This window comes from Dunckerocampus dactyliophorus, chromosome 2, assembly GCF_027744805.1.
Source record: "Dunckerocampus dactyliophorus isolate RoL2022-P2 chromosome 2, RoL_Ddac_1.1, whole genome shotgun sequence".
In the NCBI taxonomy this organism is placed as follows: domain Eukaryota; kingdom Metazoa; phylum Chordata; class Actinopteri; order Syngnathiformes; family Syngnathidae; genus Dunckerocampus; species Dunckerocampus dactyliophorus.
In genome coordinates this window covers 14,310,268-14,331,982 of record NC_072820.1, presented here as the reverse complement: position 1 = coordinate 14,331,982, position 21,715 = coordinate 14,310,268, and the positions used below count along the sequence as shown (strand labels likewise).

General features: G+C 40.5%; 1 protein-coding gene across 7 annotated transcripts; it reads right to left on the bottom strand.

Annotated features, from left to right (window-relative positions):
* Positions 1–520: 520 nt before the first annotated feature.
* ss18 (SS18 subunit of BAF chromatin remodeling complex) lies at positions 521–21,439 on the bottom strand. 7 transcript variants are annotated; one of them, XM_054767287.1, is made up of 11 exons: positions 21,261–21,439; positions 20,807–20,883; positions 20,634–20,718; positions 14,716–14,872; positions 11,123–11,353; positions 10,868–11,038; positions 10,513–10,590; positions 9,750–9,872; positions 4,567–4,697; positions 4,126–4,189; positions 521–3,527 (listed from the first exon to the last, which is right to left on the bottom strand). In XM_054767287.1, the coding sequence occupies exons 1-10, from the start codon at positions 21,327–21,329 to the stop codon at positions 4,172–4,174; spliced, it is 1,140 nt and encodes a 379-aa protein (XP_054623262.1). In that variant the 5' UTR covers positions 21,330–21,439; the 3' UTR covers positions 521–3,527; positions 4,126–4,171. The 7 variants fall into 7 exon arrangements, 6 of the variants coding, with proteins under 6 accessions (XP_054623262.1, XP_054623261.1, XP_054623260.1 ...); XR_008569502.1 differs by having other exon boundaries at positions 4,126–4,697; XM_054767286.1 differs by lacking the exon at positions 4,126–4,189.
* Positions 21,440–21,715: the final 276 nt, after the last annotated feature.

Here is a 21,715-nt window from a genome sequence, read left to right as displayed (position 1 = left end):
CTGGGGGGAGCCCCAGTGGCAGCTGGGAAGGGTGGAGCAGCCAGCTGTGGAGCAGCAGGACGGTAGTGGGGGTGAATGGGAGGTGCCACTAAACCTGAGTAGGAAACATCAAAATATTATACACTCCACCCCCCCCAAAAAGTCCTCTCTGAAAGACTGTGGCCCCTCTCATCACGTGCTCCGGCCACACATCTGGTGTACCATCTGTAACGCTCCTCCCAGTGTGACAGGTAGTCCCTCTCCCTCTCCAGAGGGAGCAGGAAGGTAATTTTGGGTGTAAATGCACTCTGGAGCTCTCAGAGTGCATCTGGACATGGCAGACATGCAGCCGAGCGGGGCCGGGTCATTAGCAGTTGGAGGAAGACGAGCAGCGAGGAGATAGAGACTAAACAATTAGATCAAACTGTCAAAACCGTGACAGCACCTACAGCGCCCATCTTGTTTGGACAAGAGAAATGATTCGGGCCGGAAGACTCGCCAAAGAAAGGTCAAACGCTAGTAAAGAGAGGCCAGGACTATATTAAAGATTCTTGCAATTTATTAGCAGAATGTACAGTTGAACATTGCCATGACACAAATGTGAATGGGAATGCAAACAAATATTAAAAACAGCCATATAAACAATAAGAGGACTGTTCCTGTTCCTCCTCCTGCTGTACATACTGGGAAGTGGGAGCAATAAAGAACGCACCACAAAACAGGTCAGTGATAGAAAACTGCACAACCAGGTCTAAAAATGTCGAATGACTCAAGTATTTTTTTCCCCACATTTTATCTTACATATGTGACAGCCTTTATTATTCACGTACGACACCACTTAAAAAGACGACAGCCGACAACTTTATTTGCTCCAATGGTTGAAAGGACTCCAGCGTTAATAATACAACTTTGTCATTGTCAGACATATTGTTTTGAAGTTCCATTTGCGGTCAAGAGGCACAATGACAAAGACCTATTAGGACCACACTGAAAAGAAACATATGCAAACATAATAAAATCGAACTATCACGGGAAAAAAGTGGTCATTTTGCAAGGAAAAAAAGTCACAAATTACAAGAAAACCTATAAATTATATTCTTGCGAACTTTACAATAATAAAGTAATCATGATACACGCAAAAAGTTGGCTCTAATTTTACAATTAAGTCAAAATATTTAAAGAAAAAAAACAAAATGTAGGAGAATTAAGTTGTAATATTCTAAGAAAAATGCAAAACAAAACTTTATCCGATTTTTTTTTTTTAAAACAAGAATAGCGGTAATAATAGAATTGCACGTGAATAAAGAAGTATGATGAGTTCCTACATTTAGGAGAATAAAGTAAAAAAAAACAAAAAAAAAACAGCATGTAATTTTACCAAAATAAAGTCCTGTGTTACAGGAATAAAGCTATTTTCTACAACCCTTGTCCTCATTTGGTGATCTGGAGCCCATCTGAGCCAGCCTTCAAATGCCAACATTCTAACCATTATTACAAACACAGACGTACACGTGTGAAGACGAGAACCTTTGAGGATCTTGCCATCTGACACACCTGGGAATAAAGTTAGAATCTTGAATGATCGCAAAATCAAAAATAAATGTATTTTCTTGACAATATTCTTATGAGAAAAAGTCTTACATTCAACAAGAAAGTCGAAATCGTACAAGAATACAAGTTTTATCTTTTCGACAAAGTCATAAACTTACCAGAAAAAAGGAATAATCTTTGACAAAAAAGTTGTAATCTTGGGAAAAAAATTTAGAGAAAATTTTACGAAACAAAAACTGTAATCTTATCAAATTTTGAGTAAGATTCTTTGAGGCGGAAAAAAACAAAAAAGTTGTATTTTTCGAGATAAAGTGCAATACCTGTACAGGTATACATGTTTTAAAAGTTTTACTGTTACAAAAATGAAGCTTTTATGCATTGATGCGGTGCAAACTTAAATAAAGTTATTGTTGTAAGATTACCATAAATGTCGGACTACACGATGCTACTTTTGTCACATGCTTTGAACCCTGCGGCTTAAAAAATGCTAATTTATGGCTAACAGATCTACAGTTCCCATGATGCTTAGAGTGACTAAATTGGACTCGAGAAGTGGACACTAATATCACAATTTGATGACTCGTGCCGCGATCATGTTTTGATCTGATATATCTTACGTTCGATCGAGTGCTTCTAATGTAAAAGCTTCTGCTTAGACTGCTTGGACCGCGGCAGCTGTTGAACTCCAACGGGGAAAAAAAGCGCCTCACATCTCACTCATCGGAGCTAACGAGTGATGCTGGTAACACTGAGTGTAGGTAGGACTGAAAGGTTTATAGTGTCTTTCTGTGTAAATATCCCATGTTACAATGTGGACACCTGTGGCTTTTGACAAGTGCGGGCTATATGTACACATTTTTTTTTCCTTTTCAACTTTGCTGGGTGGGGCTTATATTTTTATTCATGTGCGCTCTACAGTCCGGAATTTACGGTACAACTTTTTTCCTGCCATAAGATTACCGGTTTCTTCTATTAAGATTCTCCTATCAACGACCCCTCTTCCCCCCCTCATAACATTAGGATTTTCTTCTCGTAACATTCTGACTTCATTCTCTCAACATTACATTTGTCTGCACTACCACTACGACCAGTTTTCTTGTTTCTTTTGACTTTTTTTCCTTGCGGTGCGACGATATTATATTTTGCCAGTGTGGTCCTAATACTTTTACTCTACACAATTGAGCCACTTTCAGTTGTTACAATATTGTTACAGTTGTTACGCTACATATGGTGTAAGCTTTGGCCACATTTGTCTCCAGGAGATCATCTAAGCAAATGGTTTTGATGTTTGAACATTTTTTTTGCCCCTTAACTTGGCACATTAGTATAGCATCATTTTTTTTGTAAGATAGAAACAAAACATGTTGTAGATGCAGTTTTGCTTACGGCAATTGTGTCACTTATTTGCATCGTTCAGTTCATCACAAAAAAAATAAACATCATTGACAAAGACACATCTTAGTACTAGCTTCCGCAGTCTGATACGAAGTCATGTTGCCCTAAAAAGAATCAAATATATTTTTACAGCATCACATACATCAAGATGTGTGTACCATGGAACTCGCAGGAAGTTGTTGACTTGCTGTCTTATCTCTAAACTCTACACCCGCCCCCTCTCTAACCTCTTACCTCCCTCGACATGCACGTTTCTCTACTGCTGGCATTATTGCTTCTTAACAAGGAGCTGACGCGTAGAGAAACAACACACCACAGTTGAACCACATGAATAATCTCCAGAAGATCCTAAATTTTGTTTGTACAGGCAATGCAATGCTATTGGAGGATAAGGCAGCTCCATCTTTTAAGGCACTGCCGCTTTGAGACATACTGGACCAGAAGTGGGGGGCATAGATTGTGATGTTTTGAGTCAGTGGAAATGTTTAGAGTTAGAGCCCAAAGGATCGACTGGGGAGGAGAATGGATTTTGTTTTTTGTGCTGCTGTGACTCTCATACAAGAGATGACCGTTTCTCATTGCTGGTAATTTCCATACTGGCCCTGTGAGGAAGGGTGACAGGACTTAAGTTACTTGACAGTTTACAGACAAGAAAATAAGCTATTAATCAACTATTAACAATAAAATATCTGTGGCTTCTCTGATCATACGGCAAACCATAACGAATGGCTGCGTTTGCTTGTATCGACCAGTAGATGGCAGCAGATCCTCATAAGTGGTGAGCACTAACACTACTGGAAGTTTTCTGCATGACTCATTGTTGACTACAGAATGCTACTTTAAATGAGATAGACTCAGGGCAAGGAAGCTAGTATTTCTAAACAGGGGTCGAAGTGTGTGTATTTGTATGCCATAATCAATGCATGACCCATTTTATGGGTTAAGTACCGACACATAAATACAGTAGAATATGTATGTTTTATGCGCTTAACTAAGCATGCTGTGTTTCTAGACCTCATTTGATTTCAAATTCGACCCCTGGTGACCAACAAATGTTCAAAACAGTGCTAACATTACAAAACAAAGAAGGATAGAAGATGAAGGAAAGAAAGAGATGCAGAGGAACATGAATGCAAATTAAAAGTCTAGGTGTTCAAGCATCTAAGATCGGACGTTGAGGTCTTCACAGCAACCATTTACCTTTGCTTCTTATAGAGCTAGTCAGGGGGTTCAAATCCCCGGGCCTTTATTTCCTCATGTGCCCCTGAATATTCAAAGATAATAAAGATATCAAAGTGTAGCTCTGGTCCCCAAGCAGGAGACCACAGGATATTACAGGGCAAAAGAAAATAGCTTCCTTCAAAAACACCACAGCAGCAAATCTAAGAAAGGATGCGTCTTTAAAAGCCCTTCATATATCCCTGAAGGGAGGGGGAGCATGCCACATTAGTCAGGATAAACAATCGAGATTAAACATGAATGGCAATAGCGACATACACTACAATGTTTTAGGGGAAACAACTCAAGCTCAAATATGATGATAGCATGCACAACATACAAAATCACTGGTACAAATCCAAACTAAGCCCAATGTATACGTACATCTTTCTCTTAACTGCTCAATGCTGGGCCCATACTCACCTGGTCATAGCCATAAGGGCGCTGCTGTTGGCCCTGTGGGGGTCCTGGCTGAGGAGGGCGATAGCCACCATACTGCTGGCCCTGCCCCTGAGGGTAGTTGGGGTACTGTCCTGGGGCATTCTGGGAGGGACCTATCACACGGATTCAGGTCTCTGTTAAAATGATTTATAGTGTATAGTGGCCGGGTATTATTTATCAACTGCAGTGTTTATTCAGGGAATGGACCCAATAATGCATTTTCATGACAGTATCAAACAATATATACTTTATGCATTTTGCACAAATAATGACTCAAGGTATGTGTATGTAGGGGCTGCCGTCTTAGGCAGCAACGAAAAAAGATCGCTTTAACGATAGAGCCTATGAATTGAGATACATACCGTATTTTACAGACTATAAGCCGCATTTCCTCTCATAGTTTTATCGGTCCTGCGGCTTACAGTCAGGAGCAACTTTTATATAAGTATATATACTGTAGGGGCGCACCGGTTACAATTTTCTGTCTGATCACCAATCTTTAAAAAGCCTGACCTGCCAATTCCGGTTTTGCCTGATTCCCGTTTTCTTTTAATGACAGAGCGTACACCAAAACAATGAACAATACAAAGTTGTTGTTTTAACTGCACACGAGGTAGTAGTTCTGGCAAAAATTTTAAAAAAAGTTTAGGAAGTTGCTGTCCAAACTACTAAATTACAGTATATTAGTTCCTTTAGTCTTTTATTTTTCACATTTTAAAAACAAACAAAACTTTCACAACAGAATACACTGCAGACCTGATTTAAGCCTCTTACCAAAAATAAAGTGCACAGTGACAAAAAATGGCTGGTCGTCCAATGCCATGAACTCCATCATTTTCCTCATGGTAGTTCTGCTCTTCTCACTGTTCGTAAGTGCTAACAGCGGGCCGCTGCCTTGCTCTTTATTATAGCTAGCTGTAGCTTTAGCTTTAGCACGATTGCGGGCTGCCAGTTTGGCAGGGTACAGTGGCTGACTTTATGGCGGTAAATAAGATAGGTTAGGAAAATCGGCGTAGATCTATTGGCCGGCCGATAGATTGGTGCATGGTTAAAATACAGTATATGATGTAACATGTGCTGCCTTTAAGTTACAGTGGGGTGGGGGTTGTTTTTTTGACGACACCTAGTAACCACAATAATTCCTGAGTTTAGCTTGTGAGGGCAGTTAGGCACGCAAGTTTAATGGTGCAGAGCATACCAGACGCTTTTTGTTATGGAATGCATTCTAATACGCTTCTGCCTTGGTGACTATGCATCTAAGTACTGTGCAACTATAATTACATGAGACATGTGTGGATTGAGAAATGTCATATTTTAGACAGCAGTGTTGTTTAATTAGGACACTAATTATGTCTACATTGGGGATTGTACAGGAGATTGTACCTGCTTTGTCAGCTTCTGACTAACTAAATAAACATGTATGTTTTTCAGTCTATTTGAATTCATTTGTAAATACAAAAATGAATTTTTTGTGTTAAAATACGGCTGTTTGATACGTTTCTAGACACAGGGATGCGTCCAGGTGTCATGTCACGTATTACAAGTGTGTCCTCCTCCCTCTGGCTTCATCTTCTTCTCTGGTGCATTTAATGTTGTTAGAAACGGCGCCATGACAGGTCTGAAAAAGGTCTGATGATAGCTTGATCGTAAATACCGGTAAATGCAATTTATAGTCCAGTGTGACTTATATTTGTTTTTTTCCTCTTCATGACACCGCTTTTTTTTTACTGTCTCCGGAGCAATTTATAGTCAGAATACGGTACTTAAATTACAATTACTACGCGTTTTTCCAGCAAAAAGAAGGTGTCAGAATATTTTTGTTTAAATCCCGAGGTGACCCAATTTTCAGTGAATGTCGAAATGTCTCTTTGAACTCGACCGTAAACAGTCAGCTTTTCAGATGCCATGGCTTCCTCTGCAGGCAGTGTGTGTGTTGCGGTAAAGACGTTTATGGCGACACAATGGTATCGGGTAGTGCCAATACCTAGTGAGGGGGAAAAAGGCTGTCTATTTGAGGTGTTGTGTTTGTGGAAATCATTATTTGAGGAAATACGATAACTTACTTGGATTCATCAGAATTTTTTTGTAACGAAATATCTGGGACTTTAGTGAGCAAAGTTCGTAAAAATCTTGGAAATCTTTCACAGCGACTAATTGGCTATCAAGAAAAGTTCAAGGATGACAACCTCAGGATGATAGATACCATACATCAGACTCATTTGTTTAGGCTAAGAGTTATTCAGGTTGGAGCCACACATTAGTTCCCTTATGGAGGGATACATCAAGGAGGTTGTGTTGGTCTTCATTAGAGAAGCTGCCTTCATAAAAAAGGAGGGTGCTAGAGAGAGAAAATAAATAACTTATCAGCCCCCGTAGAGCACAACTATCCAAGCTGTGTGGGACTGAGCAAAGCCTTACTGGGGCTCAAGTCAAACGAGGCCCACGCAGGATCATTAGGCGCTCATAAAGCCTTATGCTGTTGAGCATAACCTTGTGGGGGCTTGCAAGAGAGGAGCCTGAGGTGTGCGAGTGTGTGTGTGCATGTGTGTATTATCTTGCTGCAAGCTCATTACTAACATGAGCTTTGGCCCAGACTCAGGTTGAGGGATGGAAAGTTCCGGAGGAAAATGGGATGAGGAAGAGAAAAAATAAAACAACCTCTCTTGCTTGCCTTTTTTTTTTTTTTTTTAAATTCTAGTTACACCTCATTAAAAGTGAGGCAAAATTTATAAGTTGATTTTCCAAACTTTTCTTCATATTACTTTTTTGCTAAACCTAAGAGTGTCTGGCATGGTGTGATGTACATAAATGTTCTGTGAATAATTAAAAATATTAACTACTATTTTTACCGTATTTTTACCGCAGTCAGAATCGGGGAAGTCAAACAATAAATGATGTCTGTCTCATGGCAAAGTAACTGAGGGTTTCAGGATGCTAGCTGGTGTAAGTTTGGTGTAAACAAAGCAGGGGTGCCACGGCTAGGCAAGGGTATGTACAGTATATGCAGTGCATTTCTGTTAGCAACAGTCAAGAGACCTCAACTCATACAACACATTTCCGGCCATCAAAATAAGAGTGCTTCGGGTATATCCTATTTTGTTAACAAAATAAGGATGTCATAAAAAATAGCTTACACCAACACTGAGGCAGCAAACAAAGTATACTAGGGGTGTAACGATTCATTCACTACATCGATGCGTCAATTTATATTCCTACGATTCAACTACGGTACATCAATCTGGATTCTCAGGTTTCCATTCGGGACGGCATATGTATCAATCCAACATCGTTAGGTAAGGTAATCAATCGATTGAATCAATACTAGGAAATGAAGCATTGCATTTAAGCACTGCAGTCTTTATATGGATGTGTTGTTTTTTTTTTTCTTTTTACCACTTTTAATGTTAAAGACGTTAAACGTTACAGTCTGCCTGTTTGTGAGGTCATTGTCTTCCGGGTATGAGGTGGTCATGGGAGTTGTAGTTAACCTGTGAAATACAGTTGATTTACTTCTTATTCTTTTGGTCAATTCATTCACTTTTATTCAGTAGTCATGTTTAACTCATCTGGCCTTATTTGAAATTCCTTTTAAGTATCTCTGGACAGTAGTTTACGGTCCAGTAGCTTTGTGACATCATCCAGCGCAGCTTGTCCAGATAAAAACACATACTCTATGTACGAATGTTAAAAATATGATCCCAGTATTTCAGTGATGCAAAAAATCTAACACTTTGTGCGCGCTCAAGTAGGAGATTCCGTGGGGACTTAAAAATGCAGTTTTTTCATATGATATTTAGTGTATATTCATTCCTATACAGAAAAGCTAAGTCCAAAATTTAAGCCTTTCACACCCATGGATCGGAGCTTCAGGACAATATAAGAGGTATGTAGGATATAAATTCACTTTAATATCTATCTGCAGATGAATTTTCATTAAAATCTGAAATACGTTAATTCTGCCCCGGAATTACTGTGTACAGGCAATTATCAGTGTGGCGTGGAAACGAATACAGCGCGCTGCTGCCGCATTTATGACACTTGATTTTCTTCCCTGGACTTTTTGATTATGAAAAAAATTTAAATGGCTACTCAATTGACTTTTAAAACAAATGTCGCAGCCTAAGTTATGATATATTTTGTAGTATGGCTGTACTTGCCAAGGTCTGTGGTTCGATCACAGCTTTTGTCCTGACTCAATGTTAAAGCAATGGGAACCAAACGCACTATTTTACAATATAAAATTTCTTTAACTTCTTTAATACAGTGAGTGAGGTATCAAATTAAAGTTCAAGTCACGTTTTATCAGACAGAATTAATCACAGACTTGATTTTACATATTTCAACATTTTGTAACATTCCTAACATATGTGTGCTGCAAAACTTCTGTCAGTGTATTCTTGCTTCTTTCAAATGGCTGCTCTGATCACGAGAGTTATTAGCTCAAAAAAAAGCCCCTGCTTCCATCGGCCTGTACAGGTGAGAAGGTTTCAACACCTAATTGAAGACATTCATTTGCTGAGGAATTTGCATAATGTCCCTCATTGGGTGCCAAGTGCACGTTTGGATTGCACTGTCTTTCACGGTGACAAGCTAGGCGGTGATAGCTAGCAGGTACACCAGCTAGCATGTGCGACAATCCTTTCGCCAGCAACCTGGGCTCTAGCATTGTTTAAAAGACACTCTGTCTACCGATTGCTTCTCACGCAATACGGGTTGCATGTCTCCACAATCGATTATCTGAAGTTTAATAGCTGATTCTTATCGATACAAGAAGCTTCTACCTGCGCAGCCGAATTGTTCGCTTGTCAAACCAGATATCCCGTCGCATCGGTTTATCGTTCACAACCCCACAATGAGCTCATCAGTGCTATTCATGCTGGCTGAGCAGTTTGCTACTTATCACAATTGCACATTGCTTCTGTTGCAGATGTGTTGTGCAATATACTTGTGCATAAATGACCATGTGGTCATGGAGAGCTACGGTTTCCCTTCCACTTTCTCATGCAATCCAAATCAATATTAAAATTAAAAATAATGCGCTTACATATAATTTCCAAGATAACAGCCACTCTCCAATTATCAAATTAACACCCGTCCTCTTTGCGGTTAAGGTATATAAACGTTCTGGCTATAATTACAGTAACTGCACAAAGCTGCAAACTCACCATAGCCCTGCTGCTGCGGTGGGTAGCCCTGCTGACCTGGGTACTGCTGTTGAGGAGGGTAGCCCTGTTGCTGGGGTGGGCCTTGCTGATAGGCCTCTTGCTGTTGACCGTACTGGGCGTTACCTTCAAAGTAGCAACAATACACAGCGTGAGCAAGGACAGAACTGTGTCGTTACGCAGATCAAATGCAACAAACAGTAGTAGCATAGAACACTCATAAAGGGTCAGTGTGGAGCCTACATGGCAACATTATCACATTACACAACACTTTAACATCCCTAGATGTCATACAAGCCACTCTATAATAAAGCTAAAGTAAAACTACACACCCTTTAAATAATTGATCTAGAAAATATATCTGAATGCCCATCCTTATTATACAAACACCAACGTCATGTTAATATGAAAAATGCTTCTATACTTTTCCTGGGAGCAATTCCTTGCGTAGAAAAAGTCATAGAAAAAGAGTGTTGTTAGCAGAGGGGGAAACAAACAAAGCAAATGTTAATTGAATAAAGAAAGTAAATGGGTGGAGTCTGTATTGATGTGGCTACTCTTGCACAAGCAGGAAAAGTGAAAAACTTTATTAATAACTGATTAAGCCATCAGATCTTTGAGGAGTGACCATGAAATCTATAATGTCTGTTATTCCTTTGTTCCCAGAAAATAATGAAGAAACTGAAGTTTGTGTGTTTGGGGACTTATCACACAGTCTCTTTGCATAATTTTGTGTGATGACACAACCCCTGGGCTGATCTCCTACCTTCTGAGGCTCCCTGTCCTGCGTGACTGTACTGGTCCCCATAGTAGTCTTCCTGCCCTGGGTACTGCTGTGGGGGTCCTACATACACATATACACACACACAACATACACACAAGTAGATTCAAGGTGTTGTTGGATGGGATGTGTGAGGATAAGGATGAGGTGGGATTTGGCTTCTACACTATTCTTTATTAACTTATCCTATGTCACCAAGATATTCGTGAGCACCCCGTGTGGAGATGGAGGAAAAAACAAGATTAAGAAGTGCAGGAAAAGTGGGTTAGGGGAGGGAGAAGGAAGAGTCACAACTCGCACACTTGGCAAAGCCACACACAAAAGGGTAGTGATACCGTACCTTGCTGAGGCGGTCTGTATGGAGGCATGGGCCTCTGACCCATGACATGATTGCCCTGGTTGACCTGGCCCATCATGCCCATCGGGTTCTGCTGCCCTTGGTAGTGCTGGCCGCCACCACCTGGAGGCATGTTGTACTGCTGCGAGGGAGGCTGCTGGTGCATCATGGGGCCTGAAGCACCCAAAAATCAAAAATAGACAGAAACCTTCAGTACACGGAAGACCACAGCAGGAGAGTATATATGAAAGCACTTACCTTGATTGGGCTGCATGTTCATATTGGGCCTTGGCGCATAGTTTCCCATAGGCTGGCCCTGCGTCATGTTCATTTGGCTCTGTGCTGGCATGCCCTGGGATGAAGGGACAGCGTGGTTGTAACCGCCCATCGAGCCATGGCTGCTCGGAGGCATGTTCATAGAGCCGCTGGCCATGTTTGGGGGCTGGTTTGGGCCTGGACCGGGACCTTGCATGGGCATGTGATTAGGACCTGGAAGAGAAACAATAACAACACAGATTATTTATGAAACTTAAATACTTCATACAAGTTAGGGATTGCTATCCATAAAAGTACAGTGCAGCAGCAGAATATACATTATATAACATTTACACATATATTTGCTAAAGGTCCTCTGACAAGTATGTTAAAAATCCAACATGTGCATGCGTATGCCTTATACAATGAACGGGCAATTGAAAAAAAACATTCATGCTGTTTCACGTCATTGTACATCTAATATCTCACTATACTGATGAACAGGTACGTTATAATGAGCGGCCAAATCACTTGTGTTAGGTTTTTCAGGCTTCTGATTGGCCAAAATGCTCAGGACATACGGTGAATGCATTTTTATTTTGTCCATATGAGGTGTGTTAGGAAGCAGAGTTACGATGCCATCTACTGTACGGAGTTGTAACAACTAAAATGTGTTTATGAGCAGAAAAAAAAAAAAGTACTGCCAAATGTATTTGTGGTGGTCTAAATTGAACGTATGGAAAACACTGTATATTCTAAAAACTTGATTATGGTGAATTTTTATTTCCGTATAATGAAATAGTGACATTGTGACTGTTAACTACAAAGATTTCTACCACAGACATCCATTATAACCATATTTGAGGCCCCTCTTGAAATAACATGAAAAACTAATTTTGCATTTGAGTTCTAACTTTTTTTGCAGCAAACTTTAGCAACACTAACACAATTACCCTATTTTAATCACATCTGCACTTCTTTCGAAATCCCGAGTTTTTATGATGACTGACTTTTTTGATGGTGACACCACTTACGAAAATGTATTCATTAGGGGTGTCACGAGACACCCCACTCACGACACGAGAGGATGCACGACACAAGAACGACAAGACTTAAACATTCATTTTAAGAAAAGCACAATGAAAAAATACTTTATAAATACCTTTCTCACTTAATTGAGTCATAAAACAATGTAGGTACGTTTTGAAATGTGTATTGTCCCACAAATTGAGGCTAAACAATATTGTCACAAATTTTTGGTGAAGTACCACTCTTGCTCGCCTGCGCAGCAGATATTTCACCTTTGTTGACCACTTGTAATTAATTACCTTTTTTCCCCCATCGTCCACAATCCATATGTGAAACACACATCTTTCCCTTTTCTGTGTGTTTTAAAAGAGATAAAAACAGCAAGCACGAGGGAGCTAACAATGCACGTAACAGACACATCTATAAAAAAATTTAAAAAATCAAAAAAACGCCAACCACGTTCCATTTACGTAACTGACCTGCATATTAGCCAAGCTAAAGCAAGATTGATATTGTAGGAGCTGGCACTGAATAACTATTTTTCTGGCATAGTGACACAGAACCTCGCTACTACCGAGAGGTAACAGGCCCACTCCAAGACAATGTGATTGGACACCAATCTGTGCTAAATGGGAATCAGGAATAAGCATGTGAACAGCTATGAACATACAACCAAATTATCTGTATTAGCCCACATTCATGTTTTGTTTGAACATGGCCAGATGGACTGTGTATATACTGTAGCTGTGATCTAAAGAACTATGTGCTCTATGTATCACAATCAATATCATGGTGACTTACTCGATGGACAGTTGTCCGTCTGGTCCAGCTGGCCTGGGGTCCGATTTCCAAATGATTTTGTGTAGGTGGAAAAAAGTTTGTACCACTGCAGGGTTTATTAGCACTAACAATTCTTCCTTCGTTGTGATGCAGTCTCTTGGCGCAATATACACAAAGACTTTCCATTGATGGTAACACTGTTTGCCACTCAGTACTGCAGAAACACTTGATTTCTGTTGGCATGCCTTGGCAAGCTCCACTTTACACCACAAAGTCATGCAGGTCCTGACTCTCTCAGCCTCCGTCTGCTCCAACGTTTCACTCTCTCTTCTTGTCCATTCAGCTTCTAAAACCTGTAGCTCATCCTTCGTATATTTAAGCTCAAAAAGATAAGGTTCTGGGTCCTCCTTAGTCCAAAAGTAGTTGTCGGCGGAGGCGGCTCTCACAAAGTCTGCCATGATTAGCAAACAGACACACATGCTTCCTATGCTGCTGTTGTTGACAGAAGTTGCATTTGTTGCAATGGGCTCTGTGAAATCAATGCGCCCAGGAAAGAAGTTACAGTAATGCTCAAGACAAAAATATGGCAAAGTATTAAATGTTATCATGAATGTGCCTGTTACTGCAAGGTCACAGCATGTATATAAAACCATAAAACATTGTTCGAGGTTTTCTAGGAGGGCTTTATAGTCGATATGTCTGTCCCATTACGTGCATTATTAGCTCCATCATGCTAGCTGTTTTTGTCTACATATAATGTATGTTCATGTTTCACTTAAGGATTATGGGTGATTGGCAAAATTCCCCAAAAAGTGCAGTTTTCCTTTAAGGGTGCAGACAAGTGCGAACAAGTATGTGTTTTGATCTGACAAACCTTCAGTAGCTTTGATCAGATGTAGAATTACAACAACATCTGCTTGGACATTAACACAGCCAGCAGCTGTCAACTCCAATGGAAAAAAACAGCAACACGGCACTCACTGATGCTGATGCTGGGAACACCAAGGTAGGCTGGATTACAAGATCATTCGTGTGCATTGAGCACTTATTGTGCGGATCCAATAATGTCTTGCACACTGCCACTTCCATATCATATGTATTATCATTCATAGTAACGATGCTATAATTCACAATCGGATTGCCTTCTGGCTGCCCTGTTCTGGTGAGATAGCAAGAAATCTCATCAGGTTTTAATCTTATGACACCCCTAGTATTCATTTATTAACGCATGCCATCAGTGGCTCAAGAGGTAGAGCAGGTTATGCAAAAATCTGAGGGTTGGCTGTTCAGAACCAGCTTCCTCCATCCGAGTCATTGCTGTTGTGTCCTTGCGCAAAACAACCACCTTGCCTCAACTGCAGCCCACACTGGTATATAACTGTAAATGAATGTGATAGCTGTGGCTGCAAATGTATGGAAATGAAATAATGGCTTCTCAGTGTAAAGAGCTTTAGTGCTACTACAAAAAGCGCTATGCAAATCCAACCAATTATTTCCGTTATTAAAGCAGTCATCATGTTTAAATAATCATATTTGTGTGGATATGTCTTCTTTTTTCTGCAATCAGGTCCCCTAAGACAATAGTAGTAAAGAGTACAAAATTTGAAATTAAGGAAATGTAGTCAAATGCAGATAATAAAAAATAAAGCGTTGACGTCAAAGACAAACTGGGGACATCATCCTTCAGCAGAACATTCCTTGCAGGTCTGTGATGTTGCTAAGCAACCCAAGTGCGAGGGGCCGATGGGGGGGAAACAACAGCAGCAAAATGAAGGCGGCCCACTTACCTGGCATCTGTCCGTTCATCTGGTTCTGCATGTGTGGGGCCGGGGGGCCACAGCTGACCATACCTTCAGAGGGCATGTTGTGACCATGACTGGGTTGAGGCGGGGGCCCACTTTGGTTCATCCCGCCAGGTCCCATGGGCATGCTTTGAGTGGGTGGCTGTAGATGCACAACAGACAGAAAGCCACATATGCTATATCAAGGGTGTCTAACTCCAAACTGCCATGGAAAACCAGGACACTGCAGATTTTCTTTCCAGCCAGTCACTAAAGCAGGTGATTTTAATGATCAACACCTCCATTAATTTGAGGGAAGAAGCTCATCAATTAAAATCACCTGCTGGAGAAACTTGTTGGAGAGAAAACACGCAGTGTTTTGGCCCTCCATTGACACATGTCCTATATAATCCATTTTCTATACCACATGAGGTGGAGCCTATCCCAGATGACTTTGGGTGCAAGGCAGGGTACACCCAGTCAATCACAGGGCACATACTGACAAACACATTCATATTCACACTCAACACCTATGGACTATTTATAACCTCTCCACACGGGAACGCTCCTGATATTTTTCTTTTTTTGGCGGGTTGAAAAAAAATTGCATCCACAGGGTGCCGGACTAGTAAATAGTTGCATCCAGACGGGAATGGATCACTGAGTGAAAACGATGTAAATCATTATTATGATCATTATTATGTGTGGGGTTGTGAACAGACATGCAGACGGAAACACGTGACACATCAAACCATAGAAGAAGAAAGAATGCATGTGCAAAAGTTCGTCGTCTTCTGCTTTCCAAATCCCATCTAGACTTATGAGAAGTGGAATTACTTCTGGGAGTCATTATAGAGTATCAGACAACAAAATATCAGGAGAATGTTGACTAGGGTGAGTCATGTCAGTTGAAATATTCATCACATTAGATCTTGCGAGGTTAAAATGTGACAAGATTTCTCATCTGGAGAAAAGCTGTATCGTGAGAAAAGCGCAGCCAGAAGCCAATCAGACTGAACTATGGCATCGCTACTAAGATAGACAATAGAGTAATACGGAAGTGGCAATGTACAAGGCATTACGCTCACCTTGCAATCCAACCTATGTCGGTGTTCACAGTGTCAGCGAGTGACGTGTGGCTGTTTTTTCCATCAGTGTTAAACAGCTGCTTGCTACTTGTTGATGCCCAGGCAGAAGCTGTAGTAATTTTACATTTGATCATTTTTGCTTAAAGATTTGTCAAATCCACCCACATAGATGTTCGGACATGTCTGCACCCTAAATCACCAAGTGGTTCTATTGACGCTGATTGCATTTGGCTGAGCTCCGACTTTCAAGCACCCACGATTTGTTCCATTTCATAACACATCTCATACACAGAAGTTATCCGTATTGACAATTTAGCCACATGGTCGCGATATTTACCAAATAAGGGTGCGCAATTAAATGTTTCTTGCATCATGCATTTATTCGGTAATTCAATACAAGCCATCAACAACGGGGAAGCATCCGCTGAGAAGGTGCACGTGAGCAAACCCCATCTCTGTACCACCGTGCAATGCACATCTGAAAGCTGTTAAAAAAAGAACTCCATAATGCAACCCAGCCCTGACCAACATCGCCAAGAAGGCAGAGCAGGTGTGGTGCAGGGGCTATCTGGGGAACGTGGCTCATTGCAGAAATAAAAAACAAAAACCAGGCAAAAGTGGAAAAATAGACCAAAAAGGCATAATGTACCTAAAAAAAAAAAGCTAAGATGCTGATAACTAATAAAAACACAAAGATTTGTCTTTAAATAAATGCAAGATTATTTTTTTTTATTATACACACACACACACACACACACACACACACACACACTCCTGATCAAAATCTTAAGACCAGTTGACAAACTGCTAGAATTTGCATTTTGCACATTTGGATCTTATTGAGGTTTTAAGTAGAGCTACAATATGCAAAAACAAGAAGGGGGAGTGAGCCAAAAAGCATTTTGAAAAAGTAATTTATTGAAAACAACAATTAAACTGAAATAAGCTGTTTATCAGTTGATCAAAAGTTTAAAACCACAAGCTATAAAAGCCAAAATCTGCTAAAATTTTTCATTTTCTGTCAGGCATTCACACTGTCATGCCCTCCTGATGGCTAAAGCTAAGAAGCTTTTTCTTTTTCAACGTGGTCGGATTGTCGAGCTGCAAAAGCAAGGCTTCTCGCATCATGCCATTGCTGCTGAGGTTGGGAGCAGTAAATCAGTCATTCTAAATGTTTTGAAAGATCCTGAGCATTATGGAACAAAAAAGTCAAGTGGTAGACCCAAAAAAAAGAAAGAAAGAAAAAAAAAAAAATCACACCTACACTGAGCCGCAGGATCCAATTGGCTGTCCATCAAGACACAGGGCGGTCTTCCACCCACATGAAGGCCCTGACTGGTGCCTACTGCAGCGCAATAACCATCGGATGGCATCTGCGGGAAAAGGGTTTAAAAAACAAAAAACGAATTCAAAGACCTTGTCTCCTTCGACGCCACAAAACTGCCCGTTTAGATTTTGTCAGGGAGCATCAAACATGGGACATTGAAAGGTGGAAAAAAGTTTTATTCTCTGATGAGAAAAAATGTAACCTTGACGGTCCAGATGGCTTCCAATGTTACTGGCATGACAAGGAGATCCCACCTGAGATGTTTTCTACCCGGCACAGTGGAGGGGGGTCCATCATGGTCTGGGGTACTTTTTCATTCAGTGGAACACTGGAGCTTCAGGTGGTGCAGGGTCGTCAAATGGCCGATGCTTACATGCAGGTGTTGCAGCGGGCATCCCTCATGACTGAGGGTCCTCGTCTGTGTGGTAACAGTTGGGTTTTTCAACAGGACAACGCTGCAGTTCACAATGCTCGCTTGACCAAGGTCTTCTTCAGGGAGAATAACATCACTCTTTTGGACCATCCTGCATGTTCCCCTCATTTCAATCTCATAGAGAACATTTGGGGATGGATGCCAAGGGAAGTTTATAAAAATGGCCATCAGTTCCAGACAGTTGATGCCCTTCGTGAAGCCATCTTCACCACTTGGAGCAATGTTCCCACAAGCCTCCTGGAAACAATCGTATCAAGCATGCCCAAACCAATTTTTGAAGTGATTAACAAGAACGGTGGTCATTACTGAGTCCTACTGAGAGCATTTTTTGTTCTGGTTTGGAGAGGTTTTGGTTATTTTTTGAGCCATGGTCTTAATCTTTTGATCAGCTGATAAACAGCCCATTTCAGTTTGTTGTTTTAAATAAATTACTTTTTCGAAATGCTTCTTGTCTCTCCCCCTTCTTGCTTTTGCATATTGTAGCTCTACTTAAAACCTCATTAAGATCCAAATGTGCAAAATCTAGCAATTTTTCAACTGGTCTTAAGATTTTGATCAGGAGTGTGTATATATATATATATATATATATATATATATATGTGTGTGTGTGTGTGTGTGTGTGTCAAGATGTAGTACTGAAAACAAGTATATATATATAGTCAAACTTGTCTATAGCGGCCTATAGAGGGAGTCTGCAAAAGTGGCCGCTATAGAGAGGTGGCCTCTGTAGACAGGTTGGTGTCCAGTTTGAATGTTTGGGGGGGAGGAGAAGAAATAATAATGTTGACCAGTAGAGGGCACTGCGGACTGCGGCTAAAAGTTGTACAGCACTACTAGGCTTGTTATTATCATGGTTCATGGTTTTAATCCTGAACATGCATGAGTCAAACAGTAGCACATCACATAGTACAATTCACAATTTTGCATGTCCAAAAAGGAGTAGGAAGAAGCAAAGCTTATTTAATCCTACCCCTCATCAGTTTCACATCAGTTGCAATACATTTATTCACCTCTTGTTCTTCCAAGTGTACTTTGTAGGTCTACATGACAATGTAGTGCAATCATAGCCAAGGTTTTTACTTACTAAAAAGGAAGCTAGAGGCTTAATAATAACTGATAGAATATATCCACGACCCACAGAACAAAGCTGTGCTAGTAATGTCTTACGCTTGTTTTTTATATTTTACTTTTTATACGGCAGTGTCATTACAGCTTTAGTTCATCAGGAAGTGACGAGAAGTGACGGTGGGCGTCCCGAGCAGGAGAGCTAGGCTCAGTGCTAGCTGTGAGTTTCGAGAGAGTTGGGAAGTGTGTTTATGTTGGCGTGGATGTAAAGTCCTGCAGTGTTCTCCGCTGTTAATAAAGCGATTAAAGTGCATCGGCGACGTGAGTCTCTCCTTCCCCACAACAAGCGGCATTACAGTATTGACCAGTGCACACCAGGAAATAAACGGTGTCATTTCTTACAGGCATTGGCTGGACAGCTATGTAGTGGGGCTTGTTTAACCTTTGCCTTGTGGGCAAGCAGGAAGAAGAGACGATGCTGAGAGATGTGTGTGTTCTGAGCTGCTGTCTGGTGGCCGCGTTCAATAAATAAAGTTGGCAGAAGCAACAGGAGAAGTTTCCTTCTTTGCTTCGGAGCTGAATAACACTGACAAGTTAACAGACTAGTAGCAAACGGAAAAGAGGATGGCTTTTTTTGTGTTGAATACAGAAGATGAGGCCTTTGATGGATTTGTGGATGAGGATTGATGAAAAATAACGTGAGTACATTCTAAAATACTTCAATTAAGTACAACCCAACTCAGTTTTGCTCCCGCTGCCGCATGCATGCTAGCGTATGTTTTTTTTTTTTTATTGTAGCGTCGCTGGGAGCACGTCCTGTTCCCAGCCTACTTTGCGGTAATGTTTTGGTGCAAATGCTCTTAAAGTTACATGTTTGACCAGGAAATAGCAAGCTCAAAAGAAGACGGCTGTTTTATGTGGAACAACTGACAGTTTGTGTGGATCTTGTGAATGATTGTGACTGAGCTAGGACTCAGTAATTAAAGTCTACACACGACGGCTTCATTGATTGAAAAATGAAACTTTTTCGTGCATGAAGCTTCTACTTGAGTTGGTAATTTGGCTGCTATATGCAGTCAGATATTGACCAAGGGAGACAAAATGGGTGGCCGCTGGCCGCGTTGGACAGGTGACTGCTATATACAGGGTCTATAACATGTAAATTTGCTGCGGGGGATTTTTCAGTGGCTGCTATAGGCAGGTGGCCGCTAAGACAGGTGAGTGTGTGTGTGTGTATATATATATATATATATATATATAGCATTTATTTTTATTTTTTTTTAACTATCCAAGGACAGCTGGACAGTAAATAGACAAAGACAAGTACACAAAACAGCAAGCTGTACTATTATTAGGATTATCATCATTATCATTATTACTATTTATTATTATTATAATACATCATAACAGTGGTTTATTTGGTCTCTACAAATGCTGATAATAATATCTTTGACCATCAAATATTTCAAAATGCACCTGGATTTTTTTTACTCAGTTCAATAAAAAAGTTTGTTCGTCCAGTCGTAATTTTTCCTTCTCCCTTTTTAAAAATTAATGTTAAAATCTCGTCTTGTCTCAATTCTAGTGGACCCAATCTTATGCATGGTCTCATCTTATGAGTTAGGTGTCTCGTGACATCCCTAATATTCAGATATTATGTTGGCATGGCATCAAAGCTCACTTCTGGTCACGTGATGGCGACAGGGTGGTGTTGGTTCGGTGATGTCATCTGTTTGTGTGGATGAGAGGCTGAAATGATAAAATACTTTGCCTTTTTGACCTGAAAACGTTTCCGTGTGGATAGCCCCTTACAGTCTCCAAATAGCCTAATATGCATATTTTAGGATGTGGGAAGTACCAAAAGAAAACCCACACAAGTACAGGGAATACATGCAAACTTCACATAGAGATGGTCCGAACCCAGATCCCCTAATTGTGATGCAGACTTGCAAACCACTATTCCACTGTGCCCATGCAACAAACTAGAGAAATTAAATCAAAACCCACTTACAGCTGGGAGGAGAGACTGCATGTTTTGATTAGAGTCTGCTATCGTGGCCAGGTACACTAAATTTCTGTGCAGTATCTGTTGATACCTGTGGAGGAGCAAGATGGTTATAAATAAAAGCCATCGGAAGTCCATGAAGGCACCATCAATGACAATAACAACAATGGAGGACTTACTGAGAACACTCGGTTGTTTTGCCCTTGCTCTGGAAGTCCATTATACTCTGAATAAGATGATTATTCTCATCTAGTAGCTGCAGAAATATAAGAGACCATAATTATTATATTTGTAAAAGATATATTTGAGTGACTAATTGATTTGGGGAATACAGGGGTGCGTTTAAAAAATGCGATGTGTGCGTTTGCGGCTAACAAAAGGAGTATCTTGCTAGCTTGCTAAAACAAGCTAACAAAACAACAGAAGCTCGGTTAAAAATCCAAATAAACGTTGCACAAATTCATAGTCTGTCCACGGTAAAGTTCATATTCACCGCGCTTGGACTCAGTGTCACTGTTCCCAACACATACACAATTCTACTTGTGGATGCTACACATTGGTTAGCACTAGCAGCTAACAGCGTCTCACATCAGAGCACAGCCTCCATTCTGCGACGTGCTCAGGATGAATTACCTTCTGTATTCCGGCGGGGGTTATGTCGCCCTTTCCACGCTGTCTGTGTGGTGCAAACGCCACCGACATGGTGATATCTGGATGTTAATCAAACCAACAAGATCATAAAATACTGAAAGTGGCGCGCACACTTTGCAAATCAGTACAACTCAGACGTTAACAGTTCAGAAAAGGATGCGACGTTGTAATGGAGCCGTCCGGTTTAGGGGGGCGAAATTTTTTTTTCAAATAATTTCTTCATAATGCATACACGATGATAAATATTATTTATAAAAATCCTGTATTATTCACAATACTTAACGCAATAATGTTTGTTAATGTATTCGCAACACTAATATACACGCACAATTATTACAGTATTCCTGTTTCCCCTATAGTGCATGAATGAAACAGTCCAAAGGGCAGCAGAAATGGACTGCTGAATAAAAAGGGAAACAAAACAATATTTTAGTAAT

Coding starts and splice junctions, on each gene's coding strand:
- ss18 (XM_054767285.1), bottom strand. CDS start 21,329: ATGTCGGTGGCGTTTGCACCACACAGACAGCGTGGAAAGGGCGACATA. Junction 11,354..14,715: donor GATGAACGGACAGATGCCAG/GTAAGTGGGCCG, acceptor TTTCTCTTCCAG/GTCCTAATCACATGCCCATG. Junction 10,591..10,867: donor ATACAGACCGCCTCAGCAAG/GTACGGTATCAC, acceptor ATGTGTATGTAG/GACCCCCACAGCAGTACCCA.